This window comes from Talpa occidentalis, unplaced genomic scaffold (assembly GCF_014898055.3).
Source record: "Talpa occidentalis isolate TD23 unplaced genomic scaffold, MPIMG_talOcc4v2.1 talOcc4.6, whole genome shotgun sequence".
Taxonomy (NCBI): Eukaryota; Metazoa; Chordata; class Mammalia; order Eulipotyphla; family Talpidae; genus Talpa; species Talpa occidentalis.
The window spans coordinates 84,664,136-84,679,233 of record NW_023604972.1 but is presented as its reverse complement, the minus strand read 5'-3'; the positions used below and the strand labels follow the sequence as shown (position 1 = coordinate 84,679,233).

The window sequence follows — 15,098 nt, the reverse complement described above, 5'->3', positions numbered from 1 at the left end:
GATATGTAATAGTTGTATGGATTTTTTTTTTAGCTACCTTTTAAACAAAAAACTACATATCAATAGAGTTTAAGACTTGGTATTATTATTGCAATTATGTTACTGTGGTGTCCTTAAAATACCCATGGTGAAACATTTTAAGGAGTACACGAACTCTAAAGAGGACTCAGAATTTTATAAGTGCATTTTGGACTTTTCCATTGAAGGCTCTTTTATTCTATAGCAAAAACATCTCCAAGATTAAAAATAGAAGTGGTTTTGTTATTTTTGTTTGTTTTAAAAGATTTATTTTTTTTTTATACAAGAGCTAGGGTACAGGCCAGAGGCACGGGAGGGTGAGAGGATTCACCAGAGGCAGAACAGGGAGCAGAACAGGCAGACAACAGAAACATACTGCTGAGGGGAGCAGCGGGCACGACAGGAGATGTCTGCTGTGCCATGTGGGACTCTTGCCAGCCGGCCAGGATCGAAACCACACTGCAGAGGCTGCGAACAGCTTCACAGCATGGCGCTCAACCCACTGTGCCACCGAGGAGGCCCGGTTTTGTTACTTCTACTCTTCAGATCAGAAACCATGATCTCTCATAGGAAGAAACAGTAAGGGAATAAATCGAAATGACAGAAAAGAGGAGGCCAGATAAAATTGAATGATGCGAACAAAAACAGACAAGAGATCAAGGCATGAGTATACCGATGATTAGAATCACTTAGACCAGGGGAGGGGTCAAGCAAAATAGTTTCAATAAAGGATTAGATACTAAGCAAAAAGTACATAAAACAAAGCTGGTTCTTTCCTGTAGTGATTATCAAAGGTTTATTCATAGCCCCAAATCAGTAATAGAGTCAGCAGGAAAAACCATGCCTGAGTTAATACCGTCCAAATCATTTCTGTGGTCAAATGAATGAAATGAACATCCAGATGCCAGAACCTTCTTGTAAGCCTGGGTATTCATAAAAACATGATGTAGATTATATGTTAAGAATAGTTTTACACAGGTGTAGTTCAGTCTCTCCTGTATCTAGTTAAGGATTAAGATAATGCAGAAATCCTAAAGTGTGAGGCTACTGAGAGCATTAATAACTGTATACATATTGCATTAGGTAAGTAAACACGTCTATCTCTCCAAATACTTGAACTATATTTCCCAGCAGGTGTAGAACTAGTGGAAGGAGGCCCACTGTTCAGTGTTTAGAGCTACCTGTCTCCCGGAGTAATTGTTGGTTCCATGATATGTATGGAGCTTGGAGTCTTTCGCTTGGCCATCAGCCATAATGTGGACTGCCTCCTACCAGCATTTTCGTCTTCGCCCAGTTGCTAGCTTCAGCTTGGTCACATCATCTGCCCTTGGGAACATGTACTACACACTGCATCTATATGTGTTCTTTATCTTGTGGTAGCAGTCCCCGTCCAGAAGTAAGTCCGGTTGTCAGAAAGACTATAAACCACTGTTTCTAGTTTCGATAAATTATGAGGAAGGTGATTCAACCCATGAACACTCTTAGTTGTTGTAGAACTAGGCCTTTTGGGACACCTGGGTACACCCTGGCGCAGGGTCCAGGAAGCACATGTATCCCAGCACCATCTTCTCACTGCAGCACTTGTTGCAGAAGCAGAGGTAACAGTGGTGCTTTCTAGTAAGAAAGTCCCAAAGTGGTGCTGATAGAAGGAAAGTACCAGCTATTTCATGTTGCAATGCCACAACACAGTCACACTAAAGGCCATGACAACACTGCAAGCAGCACTCTGGCCCTTATCCAGGGGATATCACACTCCTGTCTTTTATTGGAACCACTTTTACTTGAACAGAAAGTGTGTAACAGAAGATATTTATCTCATTGCTCCCTGGAAGAGCCTTCAACAATCCCACAACTGTGTATTTAATTATCCAGTTCACACACACACACACACACACACACACACACACACAAACTTGAGCAGTTTCACTAACTGTTTGCTTTTTTTAATTTAATTTAATTTAATTTAATTTAATTCAAAGTTTGCTTTTTTTAATCCTTTAAGAGAGAGGACAGAAAACTATCAAATCTGGCTCACTTCTTGGCTTGGTACAGAATGAGGCCTAAGAATGGTTTTAAAATTTTTAAATGGATGCAAAAAACCCCCCAAAAAAGTACTTTATGACACACAAAATCTAAACTTATCTGTTCATAAATAAAATTTGATAAGGGCTCACCTATACTTATGACTGCTTCCACAGTAAATTGGCAGCACTGAGTAGCTGAAACAGAACCTCATGGTCTATAAAGCTCAAAATATTTATTAAATAGGTCTTCACTGAAATAATTTGCTAACCAATGATACAGAACATTGAAGTCTCTACATGAAAAATTCATTCCATCTTTCCTTACAAATATTTTAAGTAGGGCCTCCCTGGTGGCGCAGCAGTTGAGCGCTGGGTTGCAAAGCTGCCCTCAGCCTCTGCAGCGCTGGTTCGATCCCCGGCCACTGGGTGAGGGTCCCACATGGCACACAGACCTCTCCTGCCACCCACTGCTCCCCTCAGCAGTGTACTTGTCAGTCTGCCTGTTGTGCTATCCGCTCTGACTCTGGTGAATTTTCTCACCCTCCCGCACTTCTGACTGTACCCAGTGCTTGTATAAATAAATAAATAAATAAATCTTAAAAAACAAAACAAAAACAACAACAAAAAAAACCCAAATATTTTAAGTATTAGCATTCTATCTTCCCACATTAAAAAAACAACTATTTGAACATATTATGTAGCCACTTATGGTATTACTTGAGAGTTTCACTCTTGGTATTTTTTTTTATCCAGAGTTACCTTCACAGATGAAGGAAGGTGGACAGCTGAGACTAAGTGCCAATGACTAATGCAAACATCTAAACATGTACCTGTAATTCCTTATATTGCACTAACATATGTCAGGACTGAGCTGGGATATTTATTCTGAACTTACTTTTTTTTTTAAAGATTTATTTATTTATGCATACAAGAACTGGGGTACAGGCCAGAGGTGTGGGGGAGTGAGAAGATTCACCGGAGACAGAGTGGGGACCAGAATAGGCAGAATGACTGAAACACACTGTTGAGGGGAGCAGCGGGCGAGGCAGGAGAGGTCTGCTGCGCCATGTGGGTAGCTCCCACATGGCTATGGATCGAACTCATGCTGCAGTGGCTACAGATAGCTTCATAGTGCTGTGGTTAACCCCTTGCGCCACCAGGGAGGCCCTGAACTTAATTTTTAAAGCACATAATACACGAACACTGATTATCTAAAATTAAGTAAACCACTTTTACAGTTCCCCCAATAAATGAAGCTATTTGCATGTGACATCTCAAAAGCCTTAACTTATAATTTCATTTAAAAGTTAAAAGTTCTGCTTTATCCAAATAAATCTCATCAAATAAAGCCATGAATATATATAAGAATATATCAAAGAAAGTCTTATTTCTTCTTGCAAAAAGCAAGCTATAATTAGCCTATACAAGTAATGGATTTCCTATTTATCACTAGTTATGAAACATAAAGTTAAATGATTTTAGTTCTTTTTTTTTTATTTTAGTTCTTAATCTATTATTTCAAAGCTGTGCTAAACCTGCTACAATGTAACCATAATAACCAATTTGATTTTATCAAATACAGAGCTCAGTAATTTATAGCCAGTGTTTCTCGTTTTAGAAAAAACTGTTTAAAAAAAAAAGAAAAAGCTCTGTAAATTTCTGATTTCAGGACAAGGAAATGTAAATGCAAGAATTTATTAAGGGCCTCCACCAGTGGTGCAGTGGTTGAGCACTGGGTTGCGAAGCTGCCCGCAGCCTCTGCAGCGCTGGTTCGATCCCCAGCCACCAGCAAGGGTCCCACGTGGCGCGACAGACCTCTCCTGCAGGGCCCGCTGCTCCCCTCCGCACTGTATTTCATCAGTCTGCCTGTTCTGTTCCCCGCTCTGGCTCTGGTGAATTCTCTCACCCTCCTGTGCTTCTGACTGTACCCAGTGCTTGTATGAATAAATAAATAAATCTAAAAAAAAAAAAGAATTTATTAAATGTTCTAATTTTATAAACTAAGACTAATAATTACCTTTGATTTTTTTCCATCAGTGTTTTAATGTAGTAAAAGTTGAACTAATAAAAAAAAATTTGGGTCATAAAGTTCTTCACTGGTTTCAGAAATATTCACATATAAAAATTATTAAGTGTGACATAAAATACACTTTCTTTTTCAGTACAATCTATAACAGAAACAACTTGCTTCTTAGTCTAAAAAACTTTAATGCTGTAAATTGTCTTAGTAAAATTTGTGGTCAATATAAGGTTATATTCCCCTTTTCTGGAAAAATGTAACAACTTGTAAGATTTATTGTCAGAATTCAAGATTATGTTTGTGTAGATCCAAATATTGAGTCTAAAACAACAGAAGTGAACAAAATACTTCCTAGTCTAAAAGACTTATGTAACACTTAACATACATTCTTAATATTTATCCAAATATGATTCAGAATAGAGATCTATAAGAGGGGCCTCCCTGGTGGCGCAAGGGGTTAAGCACAGCACTATGAAGCAATCCACGGCCTCTGCAGCACAAGTTCGATCCCAGCTGGCCAGGGAGCAACCCACATGGTGCAGCAGACCTCTCCTAACCCGCCCGTTGCTCCCCTTAGCAGTGTATTTCATTCAATCCACCTGTTCCGTTTCCCACTCTGTCTCTGGTGAATCCTTTCACTCCCAATACCTCTGGCCCATATGCCAGTTCTTTTTTCTTTAAAGACTTATTTATTTATTTATACAAGAAGCAGTGCACTGGCCAGATGTGCGGGAGGGTGAGAGGATTCACCAGAGACAGAGCGGGGAACAGAAGAGGCAGACTGATGAAATACACTGCCGAGGGGAGCAGCAGGCACCACAGGAGAGGTCTGCTAGGCCATGTGGGACCCTCGCTGGCCAGCCAGGATCTAACTGGTGCTGCAGAGGCTGAGGAGAGCTTCACAGCGTGGCGCTCAACTGCCTGGCCACCAGGGGAGGCCCTATACCCCAGTTCTTGTATGCGTAATAAAAAAATCTTGGAAAAAAAAAAAAAAGAGGGTCTCCCCAGTGGCGCAGCGGTTGAGGTTGAGCGCCAGGCTGCCCGCAGCCTCTACAGCATCGGTTTAACCCCCGGCCAGCCGGCGAGGGTCCCACGTAGCACGAAGACCTCTCCTGCCATGCCTGCTGTTCCCTTCAGCAGTGTATTTCGTCAGTCTGCTTGTTCTGTTCCCGCTGTGGCTCTGGTGAATTCTCTCACCCTCCTGCGCTTCTGACTATACCCAGTGCTTGTATAAATAAATAAATAAATAAATCTTTAAAAAAAAAAAAGAGAGCGCTATAAGAGATTAAAGTCAATGTTCAGCTTCAAGTAATCATTTTAGTGTATATATAGAGCATGCATGTACTTTTAAATTCAATAATCTATAACCCTGAGATAGTGCCTTATTTTCCCATCTTGAGAGAAATTCACTGAGCAACTCTCCAAATTCCCATTAAAAGTCTTTTAACTCACTTTCACACCTTTATTGTGATTTGTTAGTGTTTTTTTTTTTTTTTTTTTTTTCAAAAAAAGAAAAGAGATTCTTAAGTTCCTACCATCCTCAGTCCTTGGCTGCTGAGGGAACATGTAGTTAGTAAGCACCGTTTTCTGGGTCTCTGAATCAGTCTCTTTTTGAAGAGGTATCAGGGGTTTGGACTAGGAAAAGAAAATATATGTTTACATTTCAATAATCCTAAAGCACATACAAATCCAACAATTTCTCTAAATAAGTACTCACCATTTTTTTTTTCTAGAGTATCAATGTGCAGGTACAAAAAAATTAAATATACATCATAAAATGTTAAACACTGATTTGAAACCTTATGCAAATATAAAAGATCTAAATTAGTTTTTTAGTAAAATAAAGCAAACGTACAGTGTATTACGCTTACCACTTATCAATACTGTTTAAAGATCTCCTAAGCTAAATATAATCACAACCCAGTAATTACTTATTAAATGACTTAATAAAAGTATAAAATAAGCCCTTCTGTTTTATGTTATGTGGCTTCTCTCTAGTATTCCCTTTTTGGAGATGCTTTTGTAGAAAATTTTAGAAAGTTTAATCTAGCTGAGAGAAAAGTACTAAAAACATGTAACCTGCTTCTCCTCTACACTGTGTCTCCCGTCTCCAATAGTGACACCACAAATTACTTACTAGCAGGACCAGTAACCCCACTTTCTTTTTAAAGATGTGTTTCCTAATTGGTTAAGTGTGTTCATTTTACTTAATTCAATTAATTTCACTGTCAGTCCATTCATGAAACATTCATGATACATCCTGCCAATCCAAATTTGGCCAACTCAACAGGCTGGGATCTACTCAATCCTCCCCTCTCCTGCCACCCTATCAGTTAATTCTTTGGATTCAATCAACTGGAGCAGTTAGTTGGCTAATTCCGTCCTATAAGCTTACTCCCATTCAGACATTTCTTCCATGTATCCCCACTTTTCTGTTCCCTTATAAACAAACCACCCCAGTATATCAAACATTTTCACTAAGAACTTTCCTTGATCTCCTTGAATAATGGAAATAGTCCTACTTTCTTCTTTAAAGACAGTGTATATGAAGTCTGCTCATATACAAGAGGTTTATTCTACCACACCTCATAAACCCTAGGCCAAGAGAAGGGCTTGCAGTTATACAAAAGTGCTATACAATCATTATTCTTCTTTCCTAAGTATAAACACCTGTTCTTTTGAGGCACACAAACTCTGTCTCTACCACTCTCTTTTCTTAATATCATCCACAGGTCTCCAACTAGTGATCATCTAGTCCTGACTCTTTGATGACAAATGTAAAATGCAGGTGACAGTGCCATGTTATTAGCTGAATAATTGAAGTAGAGCAACTCGAATTAGAAGATGGAATATTCAATTTTAGGCTGGTTGACTCTGAGACATCTAGTTAGCAATGTTAAAGCCGACAAGTTATATGAGTGTGCAGTTCAGGAAAGAGAACTGGACTGGAGAGACTGGTTAGGAATGATGATAGTTAATTCTTTCTTTCTTATAGAAAAGTGAAGTGAAACTAAAGTAGAACCTAGAGAACCAAGAGGGCACTAATATGTAGCTCCCCAACTCCATGGATCCCACAACTCTTGCTTATCAACCTCACCAACACTGCACTCACCTAAACTTTCTACCTTATCACCATCATTCTTTATTGTCTCTGTCTTTTTGTATTTCACCATATGTCACAACAACTCTGTCCTGACAATTACAAAAATCTCTGCTGCACTGTACTTTTCGTGCACCTGGGTTGGCCAAGCTGCAACCCGGAATCATTCCTATTGTGTGCTTTCTCTATATCATACAACTGAGAAAAAAAGTATAACTGCAAATTTGTGGTGACTAACTTCAATAGGGCTCTCAATGTTGCCTGAAATTCCTTACTAAATGGTATTCTGAAGAAGATATTATCTTCTAAAAACATTTTTTAAAAATAGGATTCAAGAACTAAGAGTTTGAAAACAACTACATTCTAACAGTATTACCATGTATATTCTTATTAGCCCTTTTTCTCACAAACTTCAGAACCAACCTTCTCTCAAGAAGTCCTGTTGGAACTTCTGCTTCTATGAGCTTACCCTCCAGTTATCCAACTACCTTTTACATCCTCAATCTTTTTCTCCGCAGTCTCTGTCCAACTTACAAATATGAATTCTAGTATTAAGTCTTCTTACTCTGTTCCTCGCTACCAATTTCTTTATGATCCATTTTGTTTCTGTCTCATCCAGCCTCCTAAAAATAAATATCAACAATCACATAGCTCTGCTCTTTCATTTATTTATTCCTTAAACTACTTCAATACGGCTTTGGACATTTATCTGTAAAATTACATTAGCTGCAGTCAAGATAATGTGGCAAGTTAAATATTTCGTCAAATATACTATTTTCCAGATTTTATTTGAACTGCCTTCCTTCAAAATCAATTGCTTCACCCTTAACTTGCATTATACAGTTTTTCTCCTATCTCTGGCCAGTCTGTTAATTGATCTGCCACTTAAATGTTGAGTATTCCTCAGGATTTATCCATTCCTAACATTAAAAAAAATTACATAATTCCTTTAAGAAAAAATTAAAAGCTCTGAAATTGCTATCTAGAGAAAGTGATTAATATAAGCTGTTTTGATTGAAAGGACTGAAATGATCTTATGCTTTCTTATGCCACAAAATTTTTAAATTGATAAACTTTACAAATGAACAAATGGAATAAATCTATTATGGTACTGCAAAGGAAAGGAAATTATGAATTCAGAAGCAATTTTGAGAAATCCCTGCATATTAGAAATTAAAAGAATGGAGAAACCAATAGGTCAGAAACCATAACCTAAAACAAAGTCAGGGGGGGTTCACAGCCACCAGTGAGGGTCCAACATGGCGCGCAGACCTCTCCTGCCATGCCCACCGCTCCCCTCAGCAGTGTACTTCATCAGTCTATCTATTCTGCTCCCCATTCTGGCTCTGGTGGATTCTCTCACCCTCCCGCGCTTCTGACTATACTCAGTGCTTGTATAAATAAATAAATCTTAAAAAAAAAAAAATCTACCTCATCACACAAACCAAATCACTGAGACTTATCTTTACATTTACTAACCCTTTTCTTCTCACATACATGCATTCCTCGTATGTTCTAATGTCTGACCTTTAAAGTTATGTCTTATATTGGCTTGTTCCTGAACCTGCTCTCATTTACTTTAAGCCAACCTTTTCTGTTGCCTTAAGTAAAGCAATGCCCTCCAATCAACCTACCCTATTTTCACCTTTGTGATTATCACCCCCTGCTAAATCCATCTTCCAAATACAGACCAAAAATTTTTTCTAAAATACCAATCTGATCATACTATATATTTACCTGTTGATATGTTACACTGGTTCTCTATATTAACTAGGTTAACATATCAAAGGACAACTTCTTCCTCTTAAACTGAGACACATAAATAATTGATCGTTAACTATAATGACCAAACACCCAATTAGCTTGAGTCATTCCTGTTTCATAAATGCTGTTCTGACATAATTATTATACCCCCTTTAACTATTAAAATTGTTGCAGTATGTATGATAAATTACACCATCACCCTAGTCATAGCTAATTTCCACTGAGCCAGAATATGGCCTCAGAATCCTGAAGAGAATCTTTCAGGAAGTCACTCATAATTGACATGCAAAATAAAAAACATATCCCAGAAATACAATGCAAGTTACTTTGCATGGGATATGAGAGCCACCATGAGACTTGATCCTATCTATTTTCCTACTTTCCATCTCACCAGTTATGCTCTAATAATGATGAATCACTTATAGTTACTAAATATGCAAGATCATTTCAGTCTCTTCAATCAAAACATGCTCCCCACCCCTTCTTTGAATTTTAATACTCTTGAGAAGAATTTGGAATTGCATAGTATTTCTCCAGGTAATCCGCCTTTACATTCCCCAGTTATGCTCCCCCTTCTTTGATCACAAAGCCTAGTCCTATTCAAATCTTTTCTCATACTATATAAAAGTAAGCTTCTTAATATCCTCACTTGGCCTACCTGGCAAAAAAAGTTGTTCAATAAATGGTTTTAGAATGAGAATGACAAAATGAATATAGGAATGAATGATCAATTGTTCTCTTCAAGTCTTCAGAGACTCAAATGATAATGCTATTATTTGTACTACCAATAGGTATATTCCCGATGGGGTAAGTGAATTATTCAAGAGCAACTTATTTTCAAAACTCATAATCAAACTTTCACATACCTTCTCCAGCAGAATAACTGCTTCATACTGTAAGTGAAGTTTTGTAGCTATACTGGATGTTTTACTATTTGCTACTTCAATATATTGTCAAAATAAGGAAAACAAAGTCCCCCACCACAAGGAGAGAAGAATGAGAGAACCCCCGTAATATGAAGACTAAAACGAGTCACCTGGCATAATTTGCTGGCACTGATTTATCCACAATAGTGCTATTATTTTGAAAGCATGCTCGAGATCAAGAGCTATGCTTCATTCATACTGCAGTAAAAAATTGTCTTAAGTCAGGACTCCAGAAAATGCTTTCTAAATCGAGCCATAAGATTTAAGATTTCAAATCAAGTTACAAATATAAATATTCAATTAAGGGAGCGTAAAGAGTTCAAAGTCTCATCTACATGTATTCACACTTTTAATAGATGCAATAAGTAACTTGTATTAATGCTCTAATATCATTATCATTATTTTAATATCTCCTTCCTAAACATGCAGAACAAGAAAATAGTACAGAATAATTTAGAAGTGTGGCTCAATGTCAACTTAAGTTTTTCAGAATATTAGTAAGAGTCAGGTGGAAAAGGAGTCTCCTACTATAGTAATGCATTAGGATCATTAACATTAATTCAAAAGGGAATGTAATATAATACACTCTTAAGTAAATATGACTATGGAAACTTACGAATAGCATGAGACTAGTATAAGCCACACTTTGGGAAAATATGGCTTATTTTAAGACATTGTTACAAAGCAACGATTTCATTAAAAAGTCAGCAAATTGTACTTTATTTTGTTTAAGAATTTAGCATTGAGACATATCAGGAAATATATAAAGAAAAAAGGTTTCCTCATATTTACACATAATAAGCTGTCCTTATTTTTTCTTCATGTTTAAGATCTACCATCTATTATTTGGGGAACAATGTATGGGGGGGTATCTTATCCATTAAAGTAGAAAGTTCTAAACAGTTTTTGCTGTGAATCCTAATACTGAGGGTCAGACATTTCAAATTGAATCCAAAATACATTTTGCTCATGCTCAAGTATTTAACAGGTAAACTATAGCTAATATTCCCAAGTAAAAACATTAACATTTAATTTAAAGACCAAGACAAATACACATATATCTATCTATTGTTCAACTGTAAATTTAGCTAGAATACTAAGATATATTCATTGTCCTGACTGACTGTGCAGTCCATGTACTTTAATACATTTAAATCAAACTGTCATCCCACTTATTCCACTAGTAATACCCTTCTCAAGGTTAGTAATTATGTCTATCTTTACAAAACGAATGGTGCATCAGTAACATTTGACATAGCTGATCCTTCTTGAAGGACTACTTTCAGATGATTCTCTAAATAAAAAGTCTCCAGGAATGGCACATATTAAAAAAACTAGCAACAACAAATGTTGGTAAGGATGCGGAGAAAAAGAACTCTCCTGCACCGCTGGTGGGAGTGCAAAATGATCCAACCACTATAGAAAGCTGTGTGGAGATTCCTCAACCTACTAAAGATAGGGCTTCCATATGATCCAGCAACTGCACTCCTAGGTATCTACCCAAAGGACACAGAAACATTAATTCAAAAGGGCACCTGCACCCTTATGTTTATAGCAGCACTATTTACAATAGCTAAGCTATGGAAACCACCCAAATGCCCAAAAATAGATGACTGGATCAAGAAGATGTGGTATATATACACCATGGAATATTACTCAGCAATCAAAAAAGATAAACTCATGCCATTAGCAACATGGATGGGGCTGGAAGGGATCATGCTCAGCAAAATAAGCCAGAAAGAAAAAGAAAAATACCAGATGGTCTCACTCATAGCAGGAATTTAGAAAATCTAAATAAGGGACCAGGAAAAAGAATATAAGAAAGAAAAAATCAAAATCAACAAGCAACTATAGACCAGAGACACACTACAGTGGGGGGTGGAGCGGGGGGGTGGGTGGAGAAGAGAGATTAGGGTCAAAAAAAGAGAGTGGGAATTATATGGGGAATATAACCAAAATGAAAATGCATACATTATGCAAAAATGAAAAATGATGTAAGAATTATATAAAATAAAATAATTTATTAAAAAAAAATATTCTCAAGCTGGCTATTCTTCATTTTACTTTTAGGGTCCTTCTGTCCCTGAGCTTAATCTTTAACCTTCTTTTCTTTTCTATCCTCTCTCTCTACTAATCTCATATAATTCCCTGATGTTATTAAATCCTCTTTTAGAATGCTGACTCCCAAAGTTTGTCTTCAGTGGATACCTGAGTAACGAACTCAGCTACTGATAGAATATTCCTATTTTAACATTTAAAAAGTTACTTGAAATTTAACATGTCAAAAATCAAGCTATTAATTTTATCTCCAAACTTACTTTTCTTCTCCTACCTTCCCTTTTCTCAGGAAACAGTAACCCCAATATTCTACTTCTTCAGGTAGGTAAAAGCCTTAACAGTAATTCTTGCTTCTGTTCTTTCTCTTAAGCTCCACAATCAATTCCTCTGGCAATAACTTAAAAACACACCATAAATCTGAGTTCTTCTCGCCATTTTCATTATTATACATGGCTCACTCTTAATTTCACTTGAGAATCTGCTGTACTGCTTCTTTCTTCAGAGAAAAACTTCCTAAACCACCCTATTTTTAAAAAGGATGTTTTACTCCACAACCCTGCTATTCTTCTAATGCCTATCAAATTGTTTTTCTTTGTAGTATTCAAACATTACTACATATATATGACTTTTCTGTCTTTCATGAGAATGTAAGTTCAAGTAGAATGTAAGACAATTCTATTTTTTCACCAATGTATTTCTAGCTCCCACTGTAAATTTTCAATAAATGTGTGTCTACCAAAGAAAATCTAGGGAAAAATACATCCTTTAAAATACTTCTTTAAGGTTTGGGGAAATGTTCAATATGGAGTATAATTTAAATTATCAAATTTCTACAGATATATACATAGAGAATAACAACAAAAACTCAAAAAAGTTAGGGAATATTGATCCCGACTTTGAATCTTTGGATCTTAACAACAGATTTAAGAGAAATTAGACAAGTCCAACAGATTTATTATTTATGAACCTATACACAGAGCACAAAATAAAATCTGTATTAAATATTTTCAAGTTTTGGGCCTCCCTGGTGGCACAAGGGGTTAAGCACCACACCATGAAGCAATCCACAGCCTCTACAGCACAAGTTTGATCCCCGGTCGGCCAGGAAGCAACCCATATGGTGCAGCAGACCTCTCCTGTCTCACCCGCTGCAACCCTCAGCAGTGTGTTTCAGTCTGTCTGTCTCTTCTGCTCCCCACTGTATCTGGTGAATCCTCTCACTCCCTGCATCTTTGGCCTGTACCCCAGCTCTTGTATGCATAAATAAATAAATATTTTAAAAAAATAATAAAGTTTAGAATGCCCACCTGATTATCTGAGAGCCACATAGCAGTCAATTGTTGTAGCTTTGTAAAGCTAAAGGGCAAATTCTTTAATCTGTGGGAAAAAGTAAAAACAAAACAAAGGAGATATGTAAAAATATGTGAACTTAATTTAATGGTTTCCTAAACAATGTTACATTATTGCATATGAATAGATCAAAAATAGTTAACTCAGGAGAAAACCCAACATAGGTCTTTGTATAGCACCTAAGACAAATTATTATCCAGTTTTATAAGACCTGATTTTAAAATTATAAATTTTTGATTCAATCAATTCAGTTGGGTGAAAATGGGTTATCTAAATACCTCAAAATATTATCTTTGAAAAAATGTTAATTGTCCCTACCAAAGAGCACAGACAACAACACATTAGACAATGTCTCACAAATTTGTTCTAGACAGTTTATTTGTATTTAGACAGAATAAACTATTTTAAGGAAGCATTCTCACTGACAGTTTCTTATAAAAACTGCATTGTTGTATATTTTAAGTCAGCATTCAAGAAAATTATTTTAACATCATGAGTAAAAACAAAGGAATATTAATACTTACTAGAACATTAAATTAGAATGGCACCCTATTAAAAACAGAAATGTCTATCTAACTCTAAGCCTATCTTTCCAAGTAATTTGTTGATACCTACGTCAAATATAAAAATTAATTAAAAGAAAAAGGGTAGTGGTTTTTCCTAAATAAAATGAAATAGAACATGCTAATTAGTCAGAAAAATAGGATTTATTAAAACCTATGCATCTGAGGTATGATACTCTGCCTTTGACTCACATACAGTGTTATAAACAAATGTTACCACAAAACAAAAATTTAAACTCTATCTTATGAGCTATGTGAGTCACGAAGAATCCAAGTCTTAATTCTCTCCTTCATGAAATGGGAATACCTGGGAATTCTTATTATTTCATAAGGTTGTTTGGAACACTATGTAAGGTAATATGAAAGCAAATGTGAAAACACTGTGTAAATGTTCTTTTATCATTAATATCGTTACCTCAGGGAAAGTTATAGACAATCTGTTTTTAAACACTGTTCCAATTTAGCAACCCTAGTGACTTATTAGCTCTGTAACTTGGCTATGTGGTCTAAGTTATATGAGTGCACACCTGATCACACTTCTGCCTAGAAATACAATCACTTGATAAAAAGCCACTCCGTTGACCAGTAGTATTAAGGGGAAGATCTGACTTTTGGAATTAAAAAAAGGTAACCATAAGAAGAGACTAGTGGCTGCATAGGTGAAGCTGACACAAAATGTACTGTGACACATAACCATAGTATGATGATTAACATGAGATAAAACCAGATCATTCTTTCAGATGAAAATTCAATAGAAAAAAAAAAATGAGGGGATGTCCCTGGTAGCCTCAAGGAAGAGTCTCAGCGCTGTCAGTGCAAGGGCCTGAGGTCAATCCCTGGCCAGGGAATTAGGCCACACGGTGCAGCAGACCTCTCCTGTCTCACCCGCTGGTCTTCTTAGCAATGTATTTCAGTAAATCCACCTGCTCTGCTCCCCACTCTGTCTCTAATGAACCCTATCACTTCCCGTACCTCTGGCCTACACCCCAGCTCTTCTACACAAAAACAAACAAAAAAAATGTGATTATGTATCAGATTTTCTATATCACATACAATGAAACTTTAATTTCATTCAAACAATGACTTCTATAAACCAACGGATGAAAATATTACTACAAACCTATTGTCACTTAAATTAATGACTTTTAATTTTTGCATGTCTCCCATTTCCTCTGGAAGTGTCTCAAGTTTATTGGAATGGAGAAAGAGCACAGTTATATTTTTCCAATTTCCAATCTGAAAGACAAACATAAATTTAGGGATCAAAATTTTGTC

General features: G+C 36.6%; 1 protein-coding gene across 4 annotated transcripts in view; it reads right to left on the bottom strand.

Moving 5' to 3' along the window:
• The window catches only part of ERBIN (erbb2 interacting protein), a 111,285-nt gene that overhangs the window by 35,914 nt on the left and 60,273 nt on the right, over window positions 1-15,098 (bottom strand). For all 4 annotated transcript variants that reach the window (XM_037530183.2, XM_037530180.2, XM_054688470.1 and 1 more), the window contains exons 13-15: window positions 14,944-15,059; window positions 13,218-13,287; window positions 5,598-5,697 (exon numbers count right to left, since the gene is read on the bottom strand). In XM_037530183.2, the coding sequence (XP_037386080.1) occupies window positions 5,598-5,697; window positions 13,218-13,287; window positions 14,944-15,059 (286 nt within the window). The remainder of the gene's footprint in view (window positions 1-5,597; window positions 5,698-13,217; window positions 13,288-14,943; window positions 15,060-15,098) is intronic.